General features: G+C 45.2%; 1 protein-coding gene across 1 annotated transcript in view; it reads right to left on the bottom strand.

Moving 5' to 3' along the window:
* Positions 1 to 17,672, bottom strand: part of LOC146809202 (venom serine protease inhibitor-like) — a 60,118-nt gene that overhangs the window by 28,605 nt on the left and 13,841 nt on the right. The window contains exon 2 of the mRNA XM_085616020.1: positions 1,811 to 1,889. Coding sequence (XP_085472146.1) covers positions 1,811 to 1,853 — 43 coding nt within the window. The 5' untranslated portion in view covers positions 1,854 to 1,889. The remainder of the gene's footprint in view (positions 1 to 1,810; positions 1,890 to 17,672) is intronic.

Below are 17,672 nucleotides of genomic sequence, written 5' to 3'. Positions count from 1 at the left end.
TGTTACAAACAGACACTTTCTTCTGTAGCACTATTTCCCATTTATCCCCCCAAAAACTAATTTAGCTGTATTTTGGCTAATTTCACAAACCTGGAAACCTTTAGAATCACCAGGATGTTGGAAAAGAAGACGCAGATTTGGTGTGAATATCTTATGTGGACAAACAATTATCGGGACCTAAGACCAAACTACCCTAAATAGCCCAAAAAAGGCTTGGCATAGGGGTGAGGCCTGGCAGCAAAAGGGTTAAAACATCCTGAAGTATTCTGATTCAGCAGAGTCAAAGCAATCTTTTGTTTGCTAAGTTCACCATCATGCAACCAGCTAGGATTCAATAGTGTGTCGCTGATACTACAAATACCCATTTTCAAACTACCAAGCAATATGATTGCTAAAATTACTGTCAATTATAGCCTATTAGGCAAGCAGTGAATGCTAGGGCAGCATATTTAGCTCCCCATTGGCTGTCATCCATATGGACCATGTAATGAGTAATACATAACATGATGCATAACAAGACCTGTCATTGTTACCCCTATATTGGTTTTGTTGCAATACTTATTGTGGACATTCTTATTGTCAGACCTCATGATCATACCTATATTAAAAAGTACCATCTCCACAGTTTTACATATTCTCATTGCACGGCAAATACTTTCTTTTCTTGTATATGCATATGTGCTGATCCTTACATTAATCACAATATTATGCCAAAGTGAAGAATATACTATATACAAATGTTTTCTACACAGCTACACATATCACCATTGTCTGCTAAACACTACCATTTATTATGTGTGCATGTGTATTGAAACTAACAAAAGGCATAGCATTATAATCAAGTCTGCAATACTACACACAGTAATCATTTTATTACGTTGCAGCTATAATATTGAGTGTCCCAATCTGTGCCATTGCTTAACACACTCTGACCCACGTGACATGGTGTGTTTAAGAACTAATCATGAACATTTCTGATACAAATTCTCCACTCTACTAGCTCTCCCTCCACAATATTGTGCCCGAATTGGCAATAATTTCATATTTCTACATGTCTACAGCCTCCTGTGTTTCATTCATGTATATAAGTTGATAGACTGCTTAAAGTCATTCATGCTCATTCCGGACATATTTAATATTCCATAACCCTTTACACAATTTCCCAACAAAGGAGATTCAATGAAAAAAGGAAGAATCTAAAAAAAAGAGAAGAAGATAAATTATAGAAAAAGATATCTCAGCTCTTTTGTTTTTTCAGCCCCATGGCCGCCTTGCCAGGATGGCTAGAGGCGGGGCTCGGCCCTGCCCCATTTACATTTCAAAAGATTCACCTCCAGCACACAAAGGAACCTGAGACTAGCCTCTTGTCACCTCAGACTTTTTGAAGCATTGACAGAGGAAGGGAAGAACTTTAAAGACCACACACATAGGGAATCCATCCACCTCATAATTTGACACCAGGTATGAATAATGGACTTCCTGAGCCACTCATCAGTACACTCCTGGAGTTCTGTGGCCTTTTCTGTAATACCAAAGGGCCTCGTGATGGTAAAAGCAGATGTGCACATCTACTGCACTTATTAGCAATTAGTGTAACATATATCCGGGGGTCTTTTCATATCCCCTCCTTCATATACCAATAATTGCTATCAAGCAGTTGTACAAAAGACAGATTAAATACAAACAGAGCTCATTTGTATCCTCCATAATATCCTCATCTTTTTCTTAGCATTTGAAAACCCCTTATCTTAAAAAGTATGCTGCTGGCTCCAACATCTCATTATATGTTTTAGAATTTATGTGTACTCACCAAGGACGAGGAGGAGAAAGAAGAACTGAGTTTTCATCATCATGAAATTCTGCTGCTTTGGTGGATCACAGGAAGAAATCTGAATCTCAAGCAAATAGAGAAAGTTTAATAGTTCAATTGATCACCTTTTCTAGTATTGAATGAAATTAGTTTGCAACATACAGCACACATCGGACATGTATCTAATACAGTGCAAAATACATCAAGATACAGCCTCAAGATACAATTATCCAAGCACAACCAGCACAGCCAACGTGTGTTTCATCTTTGACTAAGACTTCCTAAGGGCTACTGACGTATAGCAACAAAGGCTACCTGAATGCAGTCTACTCATCCACAAAATGTGTTGTGTAAAATCCTTAATCCTCTCTATGGTTACCAGTCAATAACAATGAGCGTATAGTCAGGCAATGGTCCACGGTGATATGCAAATCAGATGAGATCAGTAAAAGGTACAAATGGTACTTACCCCCTGTAAAGGGGTGGTATCCTCAATCTCAAGAGCCACGATCAGGACACATAAATGCAGGGAACTGTAGGTGGTAGATACCTTTCATACTTTTACTGATTGCATCCAATTTGCATTTCACCTTGGGACATTTTGATACAAGACATCTGCCATGTTTATGAAGGAGGATTCCACCCTCTAATCTCTAAATCAGGCCCTTCAGGTCTTGATATCTTTCTAAAGATTATTATAAAAGACCTAGCATGGACTATTTCCTTAGTACCAAAGTGTCAATCTTTTATTAATGTTAACTCATGTTTTTCCACTTGACAATTAAATATTCAGGAATGACAGTAGTGGAGATCAGTATGCCCACTTCTGTAACCACTTTAAAGCATGTGTACACATTGTTGTTGAACACCTATAAGAAATCTGGCCTATAGACCATACTAAGTTGCCATACCTAAATTGTACCACTTGTTTACATAGCATCTTTAGTTTCCAGAAGATCCCTATCATCTGCACCCCCCCAAAGTTCAATCTTATCTCCTGTTCTCTTCAACCACCTACATGGATCTCTTTGGGAGACTACTTGTCAATGGGTGCATTTAAATTCCCCTATATGCTGAATGAAATGTGATAGTCTCTGCTGCTCCAGACATCCAGTTCTCAATCTTTGCCGGAATTTCATCTAGACTTGGTTGCCAAGCACCAACCTAAAGGTCAGTTCCACAAAAATAGAATCCCAACAACAAGCGAAAACCTTGCTCAATATTATGAACCTGAAATTTTACCTAATGCTAAGTCACTTGGATTCACCCTACATATAGACCCGATCTTCAAGACTCACATCAGCAAGAAAATCAAGAGGGCATGCTACAAACTATCTACACTAAAGAAAGTAAAACCACTCTTTCAATAAATCAACTCTGTACAAATAATGAAATCAAATTATGGGCATCCCACATGCCACAGGATGCCTCATTAAGGGTCTACAGAAACATGACCACTCTGAATAAATGATTCTGACTCCCTTGGATGGACCACACATCGTGAAAACCATCTACATTTCCTCAACACTTTCAGGACCTGTACACTGACATATCTGGCTGACAAGCTCCCAGCCTCTGTTGGTTTTAGAACATCTGCAGCCAGTTAACGGATACAGGAAACTGGAAAGAAAGAACAATCTTTCTCCATCTATGCATAAAAAATGTGAAATGACATCCACATCTACCACGATTGTCTCAACCCTGAACGAGTTTGGGGAAAGGTTAGAGAGTCAACTCTTCAACGTTTACTATAGTACAATGCATTGACAGTCCTCTTTAATTCATAGAAACTGGCTAGCCCTCCAACAACACATAATCTTTGACTTCGATCCTGTTCCCTGCTCCTGTCAATTTCAGCTAGGTTTGTGCTATACAGATACAACATACATATGTGTGCTTTATGGGCAGTGCTAAATCCTCACTAATCATACACAAACGATTCCCCTTAACTTAGAATATAAAGTTGCCAAGCTCAACCTGTCAGAGGATTTATAAGTACCAGACTCCCTATCTGACATTATTCTTAAACTGAAGCTGTACAACTTTTTTGTTCACCTCTTTTCTGCACTAATCTCTTGCCACATCTCTTTCATCTCAGTCTTTTGTAATGTATGAATTGACATATCGAGCAACAGCAATAGAGTTGTCTGCAATACATTGTATGTCTATATTTGTATTCCACATTTTCAGAATGACTGCATTGTAATCAATAAAGTATTTCAAAGCCTCTATTCTTCTCAGATTGTATCTGTTTTTCAGTGACTTCCATGTTACTGTATGTCTCACTGCAGACAAAAAGCTGTTGACTATTCCTTGTGAAATAACGGACATGGTGATCCAAAACAACATTTTGTGTATTATTTTTCTTTAGATCTTGTAATTTGGACAGCAGTATTTCCCTTATCTATGTGTTTGAAAGCAGGAAACTTGTTGTCTCAGACCTTTATCAGTAGTGTGTTTCAGGGTGGTGCACATGAAAGAGAACACACACTCATCACTGTGTGTTTCAAATTTTGGAGCATTGTTTAACAGCCTGTGAATATGAGGAGCACCTCTTGCTTGATACTCTTTACACCCAAAATAATCAATTAAGTCTCCAAGAGGAAAACTACTTTTGTTGCACATAAAAGACAGCATGGAATAAAATCTATGGTTAAATATCTTCAAATATTAGCAGGACCCAAAGAGCAAAGAGCAAAGTTCTCTTTCAATCTTTACATTAACGTACTCAATATTTGTATTTGCCTCTCTCAAAAACTCAAGCCGATCATCAAAAACATACATACTCAGCTCAACCAATTGTAAGAAACCAAGTAGGTGCTTCTAGGTTCCTCAACATGCATTTGAGTTCTTCATGATGATGATACCAATATTGATTTGTACACTGTTAGTATGCCATCAAATCCATTAAGTTATATTTCAAGTTTTCATCTTTATCAACAAAATCTTAAAGATTTACTCCTGTCTTCAATATATGATTCACAGCATAGGAAAGTCCAGACAAGTCACTCTCAAACAGAAGATGAAATAGTAGAATTGTGTGTAGTGGTATTCAGCCGCAGGTATCTGTACTGGGCGGTCTTCATTGCACCCACCTACTCCAGCGGGTAACAGTTGCTGGAAACAAAACCTCTAAGATTTTTTCCCAGACACTTAAGGGACTCACTTTTGCTCGCTTCATTTGTAATAATTCAAGAGCATCACCAATTACCACATTAGAATGCAGAGGGTGGATGCTATAGTGTTCATAAAATTTCTTCAAATCTAGATCTCTCTACTTTTTCAATCTGTCCACATGATGGTAAGGTACGGTACTCAATGCAAATTTGATTCTCAGCAACAGCAGCATTTCTATAGTAAATATTATTTTGAACAAGGTATAATGTTTTCTTTTTTATTTTTATAAACTTATACTAAGTCTTGCTAGATTTTTCTCTTCCCTTCAGTTCCAACAATCTTTTTAAAATTCAAAGGTGAATACACAACTCTTCCTTTGAATCCTCTCTGAAGCTCAGTTGGAGGAAATTTCCCTGTATTTGGCTTCATATGAACTATTTCTGGAAAAGGTTGTATGAGTTGTGCAATAATGTATTCATACATATTTAATGCTTTAAGCTCTTATGGAATAAATACCAATTCTACCTCTAGCTGGCATTTCATTGTTCTCAAATGTATCATAACAGTACTGACAGATAATCTGCTGTGTGGACAAATCCAATGTTTCCTCAACAAATAAATATACACCAAATGTGTGCACTTATCTATTTCACTTTTAAAATATAGAGCTACATTCTGAGTTTGCATTTCATAGTGAGTGCATTGATAACAAATACAAACATAGTTTGTTTTTTCAGAGGAAACTTTGTTAAACTTTGCAATGGCTTGAGCAATGTTTTCATCTGTAATTTCTATATCTTGTTCTTCTACACCTCCAACAAGCAACTCTTCTTTTTCCTAGACTCTTTTAGACCGAACAACTGAAAAGGAATATCTTTGCAAACTTACTCTACCTCTGCTAATGTCCCATATAATAAAGTTCTATTCATCTCTCCTAAACATAAAGCAGGAGTTTTTACATGGTAAAGTTGTTAACCGAAGTTCATCATTGGAGTGGTGAACAGCTAACATCCTGGAATGATGAAACATGCTTCTACAAACTTTCCTTAAAAGATATGCCAGTGAATGTCACTGTAAAGTACTATATTTCCTAACTTTGCATGGATCTAATCCTTTCAAAATATAATTATCTTTTTCAGACCTCTAATTGGAAAGTCAAGTCTGCTGCTACTGGGGGTTTCTGTGTGCGGCCGGGCTTGTGCTCCGCTGAGCACGCTTGTTGCTCCTTCACCCCTCCATCCTCCGGACTACACTTCCCAGCATCCCCTCACCTGGTGACGCTCCCGCCGACCAGCTTCCCGCGCCTGGAGGCGCTTAAAACATCGAACGGTAGCTCGTCCCGCGAGGACGCGCGCGGGACGCGCCGGGCTAAGCCCGGGCAAAGGGCGGGCCGTCTGTGGCCGTCAGGGGCCAAAGGAGGCCGGGCCGGGCCATACCCCTTTCTTCATAAACACAACCAGTCCAGGAGGATGCCTTCTCCAGGACTTTGCAAATCTACTGCCAGGGAAGGGGGCTGCAACGCAGGGACGTTGGACAAGTACTTCAAACCTACCAAAGAAGATGTAGGTAAGGAAAACTCTTTGGAGAAACGCAGGGCCGAGCGGCGGCGCTCCATTGATTCCATGAAGAATACGCCCCTGCCAGACATCATCCCGTATCCCATTACCCAAGAGGATGGCACGCCCCCACTTAGTCTAATACCTCTGACCCCTGAGGACTTCCCTCTCTTACTGCGGGACATCCCCACTTCCCCTGAGTTGGCCCCTGGAATACTTCTAGATATAACCCCCTCTGGGACTTCTACTACCCCTGTTAATCTGGTTACTCAAACCCCACCTCCGCATGCAGCTAAGAAAAGCAAGCCTAAACAAAGAGTTGAGGTAGAGTTGCACAGGCCCCCACCGAGTAAACGCAGTAAAAAGTCAATGGGGGGCGGGGGAAAAGCCAAATCGTCACATCTAGATTTTGGCAAAAAACACACACTTGTACCCCAACCTGGGAGGGATAATAAGATTGTCCCCACTGCTCTTCTCTCAAAGGCCCCTAGTCCCATTAGAGCTACTATTCCAAATGTCCCAGTGGCTGACACACTTAACCCTTTTACATCTATAGGGAGCCTAGAATCGCTACTGCGTTCTCTTCTGCAGCCCATTAGCGATAGTTTGATAAAAGTAGAGAGCAGGCTCACCTTATTGGAAACATCTCTTACTAATCTGAACACCTTAGTTAGTAAGCAATCCAATAACACAGGACCTTATCCCTCTGCAGGAAACCTTACTAAAAAAGGAATTACGAAGGGCAATAACAAAGTTTCCCCCCAGAGTGCGACTACTGCCCCTCTTTTGCAACCATTAATGGCTGTTTTAGACCAGGCACCGCGCTGCAATGCATCTAATAGGCCCTTACAGACAATGCACTCTGCCCCTCAAAGTTCCCATTCGGGGACTATTGATGGCAATCTAGAAGTGGGTGGCATCCCTCTACCCTCCCCGGGTCGGCCGGCTCCATGTCCTCGGAGACCAGACTTGCCGCCGGAGGCTAATAGTCTAACGGTGGTCTTAGCAGGCGTCCCCCGCTTAAGACTTGGGGAGAACGAAGATTACCAATCACTAAAATACAAGGTCATTAAATGGCTAAATTGGAATCGACCCCTACCATCTCATTTTAGCAATGAGATTATTATGGTAAGAAGGGTCCCCTGGTTAGGTAAAACTAGGAAATCAATAATAGGGGACTGTATCCTGACAAGCTTTAAGGACCCGGGCACTGTGCGGCACATTTGCAAAGGAATAAATAGGTCACTGGATTCTACTATCCAGACCATGCCAGTATCCTTTTTTTTCCCCCCTACCCATATGCATTACATCCCGACACAAGATGAGTGGGTGAGGGTGGAACAGAGACATAGACAAAAGGATCATGTACAACGTCCAAGTCTTCAAGTGCAGGATCAGCCCTACTTCCATTTTAATCGCTTTAATTGCCTGAACAGTTTGGATGGGGTTGATTGACTTTCTAGTCACAAGCCAATGGCTTTGGATTGCGGTGTTTGTAGTTCTCCCAAGCCACCTACCTCGACTGCTGTTAAATTGCATGGGCCACTGAACAATCTGGCGGTCTTGGACAATTTATTGGCCCATAATGTTCCCAATGCCTTTGGAACTCCGATCGACTCATCACTGGTGGAGAATGTCTACAGTAGACCTTTTGATTTACCGGCCCATACTGTTAGTAGTACGTTAGAACCCCCGATTTCAGTGGAGCCCGGAATTACACTTCTTAATTCTCCTGGTCCGGCACCTAATACCCCTGGATTTTTGAGGCTAATCTGTTGGAATATCGCTGGCCTCGCTAACAAACTGGAGGACTCGGACTGGGCAAATTACATCGAGTCGGGGGACATATGTATGTTCCAGGAGACCTGGGCCAGAGAGGAACATGGCCATCAAGGATACATGTCATTCTCAATTCCAGCGAGATGGGCGGGCAAAGGCCGGCCGTCAGGAGGACTCACGACTAGGGTTGCATCCCATCTGGGTTGTGTGGCAACTCGGATGCCGACCAACTCTGAGGACATCCTTGCAGTTTCTCTATTATGGCCCAACCAAGTCAAACTGGTGTTTACTAACATTTATTCCAGGCCAATGGGGAATATAAAGGAATCGCCGACCATAGATGAACTCTCCAATTTTCTAACTGACCTATCGAGTGACTCATATTATGTTGTGGGAGGGGATTTTAATTCTCACTTTGAGCCACTCCCTGGTCTATTGGATGGGTTATCATCTGATGAAGAAGTTAAATGGGCAGTCCCTATGGTGGAAGCCCCACCTCCAAAGGCGTGGACCCCTTTAGCGGTGCAAATCACAGCCCTCACCCTGAAGTTTGGACTCAGAGCCTGTAATGGGCGAATAAAATCTGACATACCCAGTAAAACCACCTACAACAGGCTGGGAAGAGAGTCCCGCCTGGATTATGTCTTGGCCCAAATAGTGAAGTGGCCGACAATCCAGGACTTCAGGGTGATGGAAAGGTCTGATAGTGACCATAATGCACTTGAGCTCGACCTTGTCCATCCCGGCCCCCAAGCTCCTCTGAATAATGTGGTAGAAAATACCCCTGCACTTCTCCTTGACAACAACCGCAGAGGGATCAGGTGGGAGCACTTGGCCACGAGCAAGAATAAACTCCCTAGGCTCTATGATGGGATAATTCCCATTTTGGAAACTGTGGGTTGCTTGGACGCCGAACCATACAATAAAGACTCCCAGGGTAAATTATTCAAAGCCCATGAGGAACTTATAAAAGCTGCGGCACCCCATTTCACTTGTAGTCCGCGAAAGGCAAAAGGGGGGCGCCCAGGAAAAACACTATGGTACAACCTGGCCTGCAGAAGGGCAAAAACAGAGCTCCTCAAACTAATCAAGGAGGGTCTTGGTGGGGATTCTCTAAAACAAAGCAGGCGAGTTTATAAGAAACTCACTGCCCACGCTAAGGCAGAATGGGAGGAAGAACAGTGGGAAAAACTCACGAAGGCACTAGCAACCCAAGACCATCGGTTGTTCTGGAGGATTGTGAATGGGGGGTCGGGGAACTTAAAATCGGCACTAGAGCCCAATATTGCTCCTGGGGTATGGCAGGCTCACTTTCAGACTCTATATAGCCATGACTCGGAAGAATCCCCGGTTGCTGATGCGGTAGGCCTCCCGGACTATGAAGGGGAGCTGATAACGCTCGGTGAAGTGATTGCTGCCATTTCAGGACTTGCCTCTGGAAAGGCGCCGGGACTGGACGGACTACCAGGGGATATGTTTAAGCAGGAACCGGTTGTATGGGCCCCTTATCTTACTGCCATCTTCAATGGAGTTATCGGTGGTATGGAGATCCCTAGTACTTGGCTGGGGGCTGAGGTGGTCCCCATCTTTAAAAAGGGCTCACCTCTCCTCCCAGCCAACTATAGACCAATCAGCTTGATAGACGTGACGCAGAAGCTGTTTGGTAGGGTGATGTTGAATAGGCTACAGGACTGGATTGAGGAGGTGGGAGCCCTTAGCCCCTACCAGGCGGGATTCAGGAGGGGGGTATCCACAGTGGACCAGGTTTTTAGACTGAATCTGGTCTACTGGCGGGTAGCGAAAATCGAGGGCGGTAGTTTGTACACAATTTTTGTGGACTTACGGGCCGCTTTTGATTTGGTGCCCCGGGGGAAACTTTGGAGCATCTTGGCAGAGATGGGCGTCCCCCCGGACATCCTCTTGATCCTACAGAGATTGCATCACAATAACTATGCCCGAGTGAGGTGTGGGAGGGCGGGGGAACTGACCGACAGATTCCCCGTTGACCGGGGGGTAAGGCAGGGCTGTGTATTGGCACCGACCCTGTTCTGCCTCTTTGTCAACGGGGTAATCGCCCATTTGAATGCCACTGAATACACTGACGCCCCGAAATTGAATGGCAGCAGGGTGCCCGCAATTATGTTTGCGGACGACACCCTGCTGCTATCCAAAACCCCCATGGGCATTCAGAGGATTCTTGACTCCTTCGTGGCCTTCTGTAACGATAGGGGGCTCGAAATTAATGCGGCAAAAACCAAATATATGGTTCTGAACCCGAGGCAAAAACTACGCCCAAATCCGCAATTGGGAGCTGGACGGCTGGAGAGAGTGACTACCTTTGAATACCTTGGTGTGACTATCAACGAGACCATGACTTGGGGATCCCACCAGAGTAGGGCAAGCCTCAAACTCACGCAGATCACTGGGAGTATTGCTCGTATGATGAATGGTACATCATATCGTCCATTGGGGGCATTGATCCAGATATATAAAGCCCAGGCTCGGGGAGCAATAATGTATGGGGCGGAAATATGGGGCCACACGTCTTGTAAGAGTCTGTCATTAGTGGAAAACAAGTTTATTAGACAGATAGCCGCACTCCCTCCCAGTACTCCGCTCCTCCCCCTGAGGCTAGATCTGGGCCTACGACCATTAGCTGACGAAATAAGCCTGAGACCTCTAGCACTCTGGCGTAGGCTGTGGAGCAGTATTGATCTCGTAGAATATAGGGCGGAATTGGCTGAACTTTTGAAAGAACCAATGGCGCTCAGTATTCCCTGGGTCAAAAACATCCAAGCCATTTGTGAGGGAATAGGGCTCCCTGACCTATGGAATGACCCGGCGAGAGCCGCACCGAAAATATCCAAAAGGTCCCTGGCTAAGGTTTATCATGAATACAAACTAGACAGGGCTCAAGCTACCCAGGCAGAAGGGTCCCTAGCTTCTGTGTTCATGCAGAGCAAGGATGTCTATAGACTGGAGAGGGTGCTGGATTCCATCTCCCCCGTACTCACCAGGAAGCTGTTCCTCCAATGGAGATACGGCACATTGCCGTTCAGATTTTTCACAAGTACCTGGCTATCGGGTCCCACCCTAAAGCAGTGTCCGGCTTGTGACGCCATGGAAGAAACTGATTTGCACGTGGTTTTCTTCTGCCCTGCCTATAAATTAGCACGAAAATACTGGCTCCTCCCGTTGATAAGGAATATGGGTTGTAGGGAATACGCACCAATGTACAGAATCTTAAAAACTGATCTCTCTGGCCCAATTGTTTTCGCATTAGCAACATTTTTGACCAATGTTTGGCACATGCGCAACCGGATTTTAAAGGCGTTAGGACCCCTATAAACGTTTTTACCTCTTACTAGACATTGTATATGTATATTGTACTCTTGACTGTTTCCACTTTGATAACTGCTGTTTAATAACTTTTTACCTTAAATTCTGAATTATTTATGTATTTTATGCCTGTATATATTTTATCTGTGCTTTTATGGTCATCTGACCGAAATAAAGCTATCAAAGTAAGGAAAGTCACGTATGAAATTTTGTAATAAATCAATTGATTCCTGACAAATACTGCAAACACTACTACAATTCCATTTGTATACTAGGGCCTGTCTAAACCTCTCTTGCACCTCTTCAGCTATCACTTCCTCTACATTCCTAGGAATCATCTCCTCTTCTGCAACAGTAGTACCATAATTTACTTCATAACAATAACCAGTTAAATCAACAGCATGCACTAGTGTATTCTCTTCGAAATAACTTTCCCTATTGAAATAAGGTTCTGTATTAGACATGTTTCCATTCACCTTCAAACATTTTGTAAAATGTAGTTCTAATAATAAGTCTTTTTCTAACATTTCTTTTCTTCATAAACAACACTGTTTTGTCTAGTGTCCTCATTGTATGCAATATTAATATACTTTACTCTTCAAAGCAAATAATTTCTCAACAATACTCTCAATATGTTGCATTTTCTTAAATGCATCACTACTCCTCTAATATTTCTTCATCCTTTTCAGCAAATGTTATATTACCCTAGTGAGAAACATTTTAGTTCTTAACTCCTTAAATAGTTTCTGTCTCCATGACAAGCTCTTTGATTTCTTGGAACATTTCCTGCTTTTTTCCACTTGATGTGCAAATTCCATTTTTTAGATAAGATTGTACTTGCATTCTTCATTTTTTGACATATTTCTTTCAGAAACTGCTTAGTAAAACATTAAGGTCAATATTAAATCCTCTAATGATTAATTCACTAACACCCTTATGCATCAAGCCAAAATCCAGTCGGTAAAATACAGATTCGTTAATAGCTCCCGGTATTGTGTGAAAAATACCCAATCCCAATGCATCAACCCAAAACCCGAGCAAATAACGAATCGCTAAATAAATAACCTCGAACATACCGAATCGCTAATACCCAAAATGCTAATTTACCGAATCGCTATATACCGAAATCGCAATTACCGAAATCACTATTAGCTCCCGGAAATTGCCAATGGCAAATAACGAATCGCACCCCAATGCAACAAAACTCGCTAATAACGAAAATCCCACAAATCGCTATTTTGCCAGAGCTAAATAGGGGGAATCAAAACCTGGAGGTAAAGTTACAAAAAAGAAAAAAAAAAAAAAAAAAAATCTTCCTACATGTGCAAATGATTGAGGCAATCACTAAACCCTTAAATGTGGCCCAGGAGACCCTGTTGGCTCCCACAAAATGGCTGCCCTCTACGTGCTTGCAAGGAGGATGCGGATCAATGCAGCAGGACAGCGCAGGAGAAGGGTCCAGGAGCGAGTGTTCAGACTGCGCATAACCTTGCTCGGCCAGAATGAGGACGAGGTGTACCAGAAGTATCGCCTCAATCGCGCTATGATCATGCGCCTGATTGCAGACCTGGAACCATTACTGCAGCACCAGACACACAGGACAAATGCTATCCCTGCGCACGTTCAGGTCCTATGCAGCCTGCACCTACTGGCCTCAGGGAGTTTCCAGGGGGTAATTGCGGTTGCCGGAGGTGTTTCGCAAAGCGCACTGTCACGCTTCTTCAAGAAATTCCTAGATGCCATGCTGACAATGCTCCACACACACATCAGCTTCCCCACAACCCCACAGCAGTTGGACTGCACCAAACAGGCATTCTACCAGGTGGCACAATTTCCACATGTGATTGGATGCATCGACTGCACGCATATCCCCATATGTCCTCCGTCAGCAAATGAGTACCTCTTCAGGATCCGCAAGTCATACCACTCGATCAACGTGCAGGTTGTGTGCGATGCCAACAACATCATAACGGACCTAGTGGCACAATTCCCAGGGAGCACACACGACTCATACATCTTCCGCAACAGTGGAATGCACAGGCGACTACTCAATGGAGAATTTGGAGAGGGACTCCTGTTAGGTATGTAGAACTACGCTTCCCCACACCAACACCACACATGTATGTACATCACCAATGCTAAGTCTATGCTTCTATCTTCTAGGTGACAGTGCTTACGCCCTGCGGGAATACATACTCACCCCATACCTAAATCCAGCAACCCCGCAGGAACATCGCTACAACGCTGCACACATCAGCACGAGGAATGTGATAGAGCGGACTTTTGGGATTCTCAAGAGCCGCTTCCGTATCCTCCACAAGACTGGCGGCGCCATGCTATACCAACCAGACACATGCTGTCGAATAATTGCTGTATGTGCAATGCTGCACAACATTGCCACCAGAAGGGGGATACCCATGGAGGTGGACAGGGATGACGACCCCCAGGCTGACCAACCACCCGCCCAACGACGACCGGCACACATCCCAAACACAGCAGAGGGCCATAGGAGGCGGACAGACATAATGCAAAATCATTTTTGACCCTGGGTAAAATGAGACATTACAAGTTGGTGTTGGGTGCAACTGTTTAATGCACAGTAGCACTGAGGATTGTGCAACAGAACTAGCATTGGGAATCATGCTCCGATTGCATAAATGTAAATAAAAGGTTCCTTAAAGTCAGGCCTGTGCAAACACAATAATTGGATGGCCATGGTTGCTCCACCATGGACCTGCAGCATGTCCAAATTTCTAGTGGCGCTTGCCACGTACACCAAGCCTCCGCTCAGGTGCATCCAAAGCCTCACCACGGCCTGTCCCCGTGGAGGCACGCGAACTTCGGCGCCTGGTGCTGGCCTCTGCCAGTGACACGCTGCTGACACTGGAGGCAGCCTCACTGGTGTCATCCCCTCCCAATGCTGCAGCACTGCATGTGCTGCTCTGAAGTTGTTCCACAGCAGTGGTGATGTGTCCCAGTGACTTGGCCACATCACCGCAGAAGTGCCCAAGGTCCACCTGCAGGGAGACTGTGCGGCGTGCCAACACAGCGGTGCAGTTGCTGTGCCGTTGTATGGCCTTGGTAGCGGCGGCAGAACGCAACATTAGCTGCCGGTTACTCCTCCTCTGGGACTCATGGCCCTCCCTGATGGCACGGGTGAGCTCACGTACCTCCTCCCTGAGCTGAGCATTGCCATCAGCAACCGCAGTGGTCTGGTCCCTGACCGCCGTGCCCATGTCCCTGACCGCGGAGCCCATGTCGGTGACTGCTGCAGTCATGGCGCGCATCTCCCTCGCTAGGCGCACGATATTGCAGCTGATGCTAGCCACATGTCTTCCCTGCAGGTTCTGTGTACGCAGCATCCTCTCCTCGATTGCAGAGGTTGTTGGGACATCCTGGTCTGCTGAGGAGACGGAACTGCGACGGGCCCTGTGACGCCGTGCGTGTCTTGAGCCACCAGGTGGTGCAGCAGGTGGTGTGGATGTGCGCTGCGTGGGTGCCAATTGCGGGGGGGGGTTGCCATCTCCTGCAAGGGCGCAACTTGGTGCCTGTGCCTCTGCGGTATTGTGGCTGTACTAGCTGCAGGCTGTCTTGCTGGTGCCGTTGCTTGTGGCGCAGGTGCTGGTGCCTTGGGTTGTGGCACTGGTGCTGGTGCCGTTGATTGTGGCGCTGGTGGAGGTGGTGCTGGTGGGGTGGCAGGTGTTGGCGGTGCGTGCGCATCCTGCGCAGTCTCCTGGTCTGACTCCACGGGTGTCTCAGAAATGATCAGCTGGTCGCTGTCGTCAGAGTCCCCAGGTGATGCATCTGTGTGTGAAATAGTGCATGATTAGTGGGATGATTACACCTACATAGTGTTGTACCCATTGATGTCCCTCTGTGGTCCAACAAATGAACAGTCTACAGCCATGTACAAAATATGTGGTGTGTGCTCAGAGGATTTACGCCTGTACCTGCACTCTGGGCTGACTAGACTACAACTCCCAAGATGCAGTAGTGTCATGTGTGGAGCTGTCTGTGCCAGAGCTGCAGACACAGTGAGATTGGGCTGGGGGCATGGGTATGGATTTACGCTATGCTGGGTGTGGCACAGGCATGCATCTTACCTTGGGCACTTGTGGCTGCGCCGGACGTGTCCATCTGGATCACCCCCACGACGGCTTCCCGCTCTATCGTCCCTTCCACAAGGTCCTCCAGGGCTGTGTTGGATGGTGCAGTGGTTGTTCCGCCTCCAGTCCTTCTTGCCTCCCGGAGCCTCTCAGCAATCCTCTCTTTTACGCGCTTCCGCAGGTCATACCACCGTTTTTTAAGGTCGTCGATGCTGCGGCTAGTGACGCCAACCGCATTGACCCTCTCACGGATGCGCTGCCAGATGCGCCGCTTCTCGGTCTCAGGCACCTTGAGGGACAGCTTGCCAAAGAGGCGGTCGTGTTTGCTGGACACTCCCTCGATGAGGTACTCCAGCTCCCTGTCCGAAAACTTCTTCTTGCGCTTGCGTGCAGATTCTGCGCTGGATGGCACTTCCTGCGACATGATGGATGTGTGATGTGAATGGCAGAATCTGTGTGGCCTCACTCTGCACAGCCTGTCCTTCTTTCCAGCTCCTGTCTGCTCCTCTGTCGAGGCTATGTGGGTGGGGCAGCAGTATTTCCTGGTTGGTGATGTCATCAGCCTGTTCCTGGAGCGACGCGGCAATTTGCGATTTCGCTATTACCGATTCGGTAATAGCTAATTCGGTATTACCGAACTCGCTATTAGCCAAATCGGTATTACTGAACTCGCTATTTGCTAGTGAGGCCGTTTGCGTGCCCCGCTATTAAGGAATCGGTAAATTTAGCGATTTTTAAGGAATCGCTAAATTTCACCGAATCTGTTGATGCATGCCAATTACCGATTCCTTAATGGCGATTCCTTATTTTTCGCTATTAAGGAATCGGTATTAGTTTGGTTGATGCATATGCCCCAATATTTCTATAATTAGCTCCTCACCAAGCCCCACGAGCTCAACACCTAACAGGTCCAGCAGGTCCAGCAGGTTCTGCTCCCGGTCCAATATCTGACCACCGGTGGGTCAGCTGGTTATGGGTGCTCCGGACCTCAGTGCAGCAAAACACTGCCCGTCGCACCCTAGCCCACTGCCGGTGTTGCTCCTGGAAAGCGTTAACAGAGCCGGGCCTGCCCACTGCTGCCAAGGTCAAGGGGAGGTGGCGCTGAACAAAAAAACAAGGGGCGGCCACCTCCACCTCGGTAAAAAGGGCCCGGGGTTGCACCCCTTCCGGGCGCCGTCCCTTTGCTAGTGGAGGAGGTAGTGGTACCTTTAGCCATGGTTCTGGAAGGCCGAAAAGAAAATGTAGGAGTAAAAAATCAAGCCAGGAGAAGTAGGAGAGTAAAAGAGCAAGTAATGTAAAACAGTAGGAAAATGTCAAAAAAACGCAGTAAAAAGTAGAAATAAAATGAAAAATATACACTTAAGGAGAGAGAGGGATAGATAATAAATAAAAACGATCAGAAAACAGTGTAAAAAACAAAGGATTGAAAAGATTAGAGCAGGATAAGAAACATGCCCCAGAAACATGCAAAGAGTAGGAAAACAAGAAGGCCGCGCCCATTGACGACCGCGTGGTGAAGTTTGCGCGATATTTTCCCCCAAAAAAACATCTTGCGAGTATGCGTGAGAATACGAGAGCATGCAGAACAAGCAACCCCACATGCTTGCGTAACTCAGTGCAGCATTGTGGAGTTTTTTTGTTGCTTTGGGTAGCCTCGCGTAGCACAGCTACACAGACTCTGCCCAGGTTAGTATTTCCATGGGAAAATTATAGGGTGTGATAGTGTTGGTATAGGTATGTGAATGGGTATGAATGTGTCTACATGGGTTTGTGAGAGGGTGTGGGAGTCTCTGTATGGGTATGTGAATGGGTATAAGGGTATATGTAGGGACATGTGAGAGGGTGTCAAAGTGTCTGCATAGGTATGTGAATGAATATATTGATGCCAATATGGGTATATAACAGGGTCTAACAGTCTATAAATGGGTATGTAAAAGGATGTTAAAGGTTTTGTTTGGTTATGTG

Source organism: Triturus cristatus, chromosome 7, assembly GCF_964204655.1.
Source record: "Triturus cristatus chromosome 7, aTriCri1.1, whole genome shotgun sequence".
NCBI lineage: Eukaryota > Metazoa > Chordata > Amphibia > Caudata > Salamandridae > Triturus > Triturus cristatus.
Note: the sequence above shows the minus strand (reverse complement) of the source record. Positions and strands in the feature narration are given on the sequence as shown.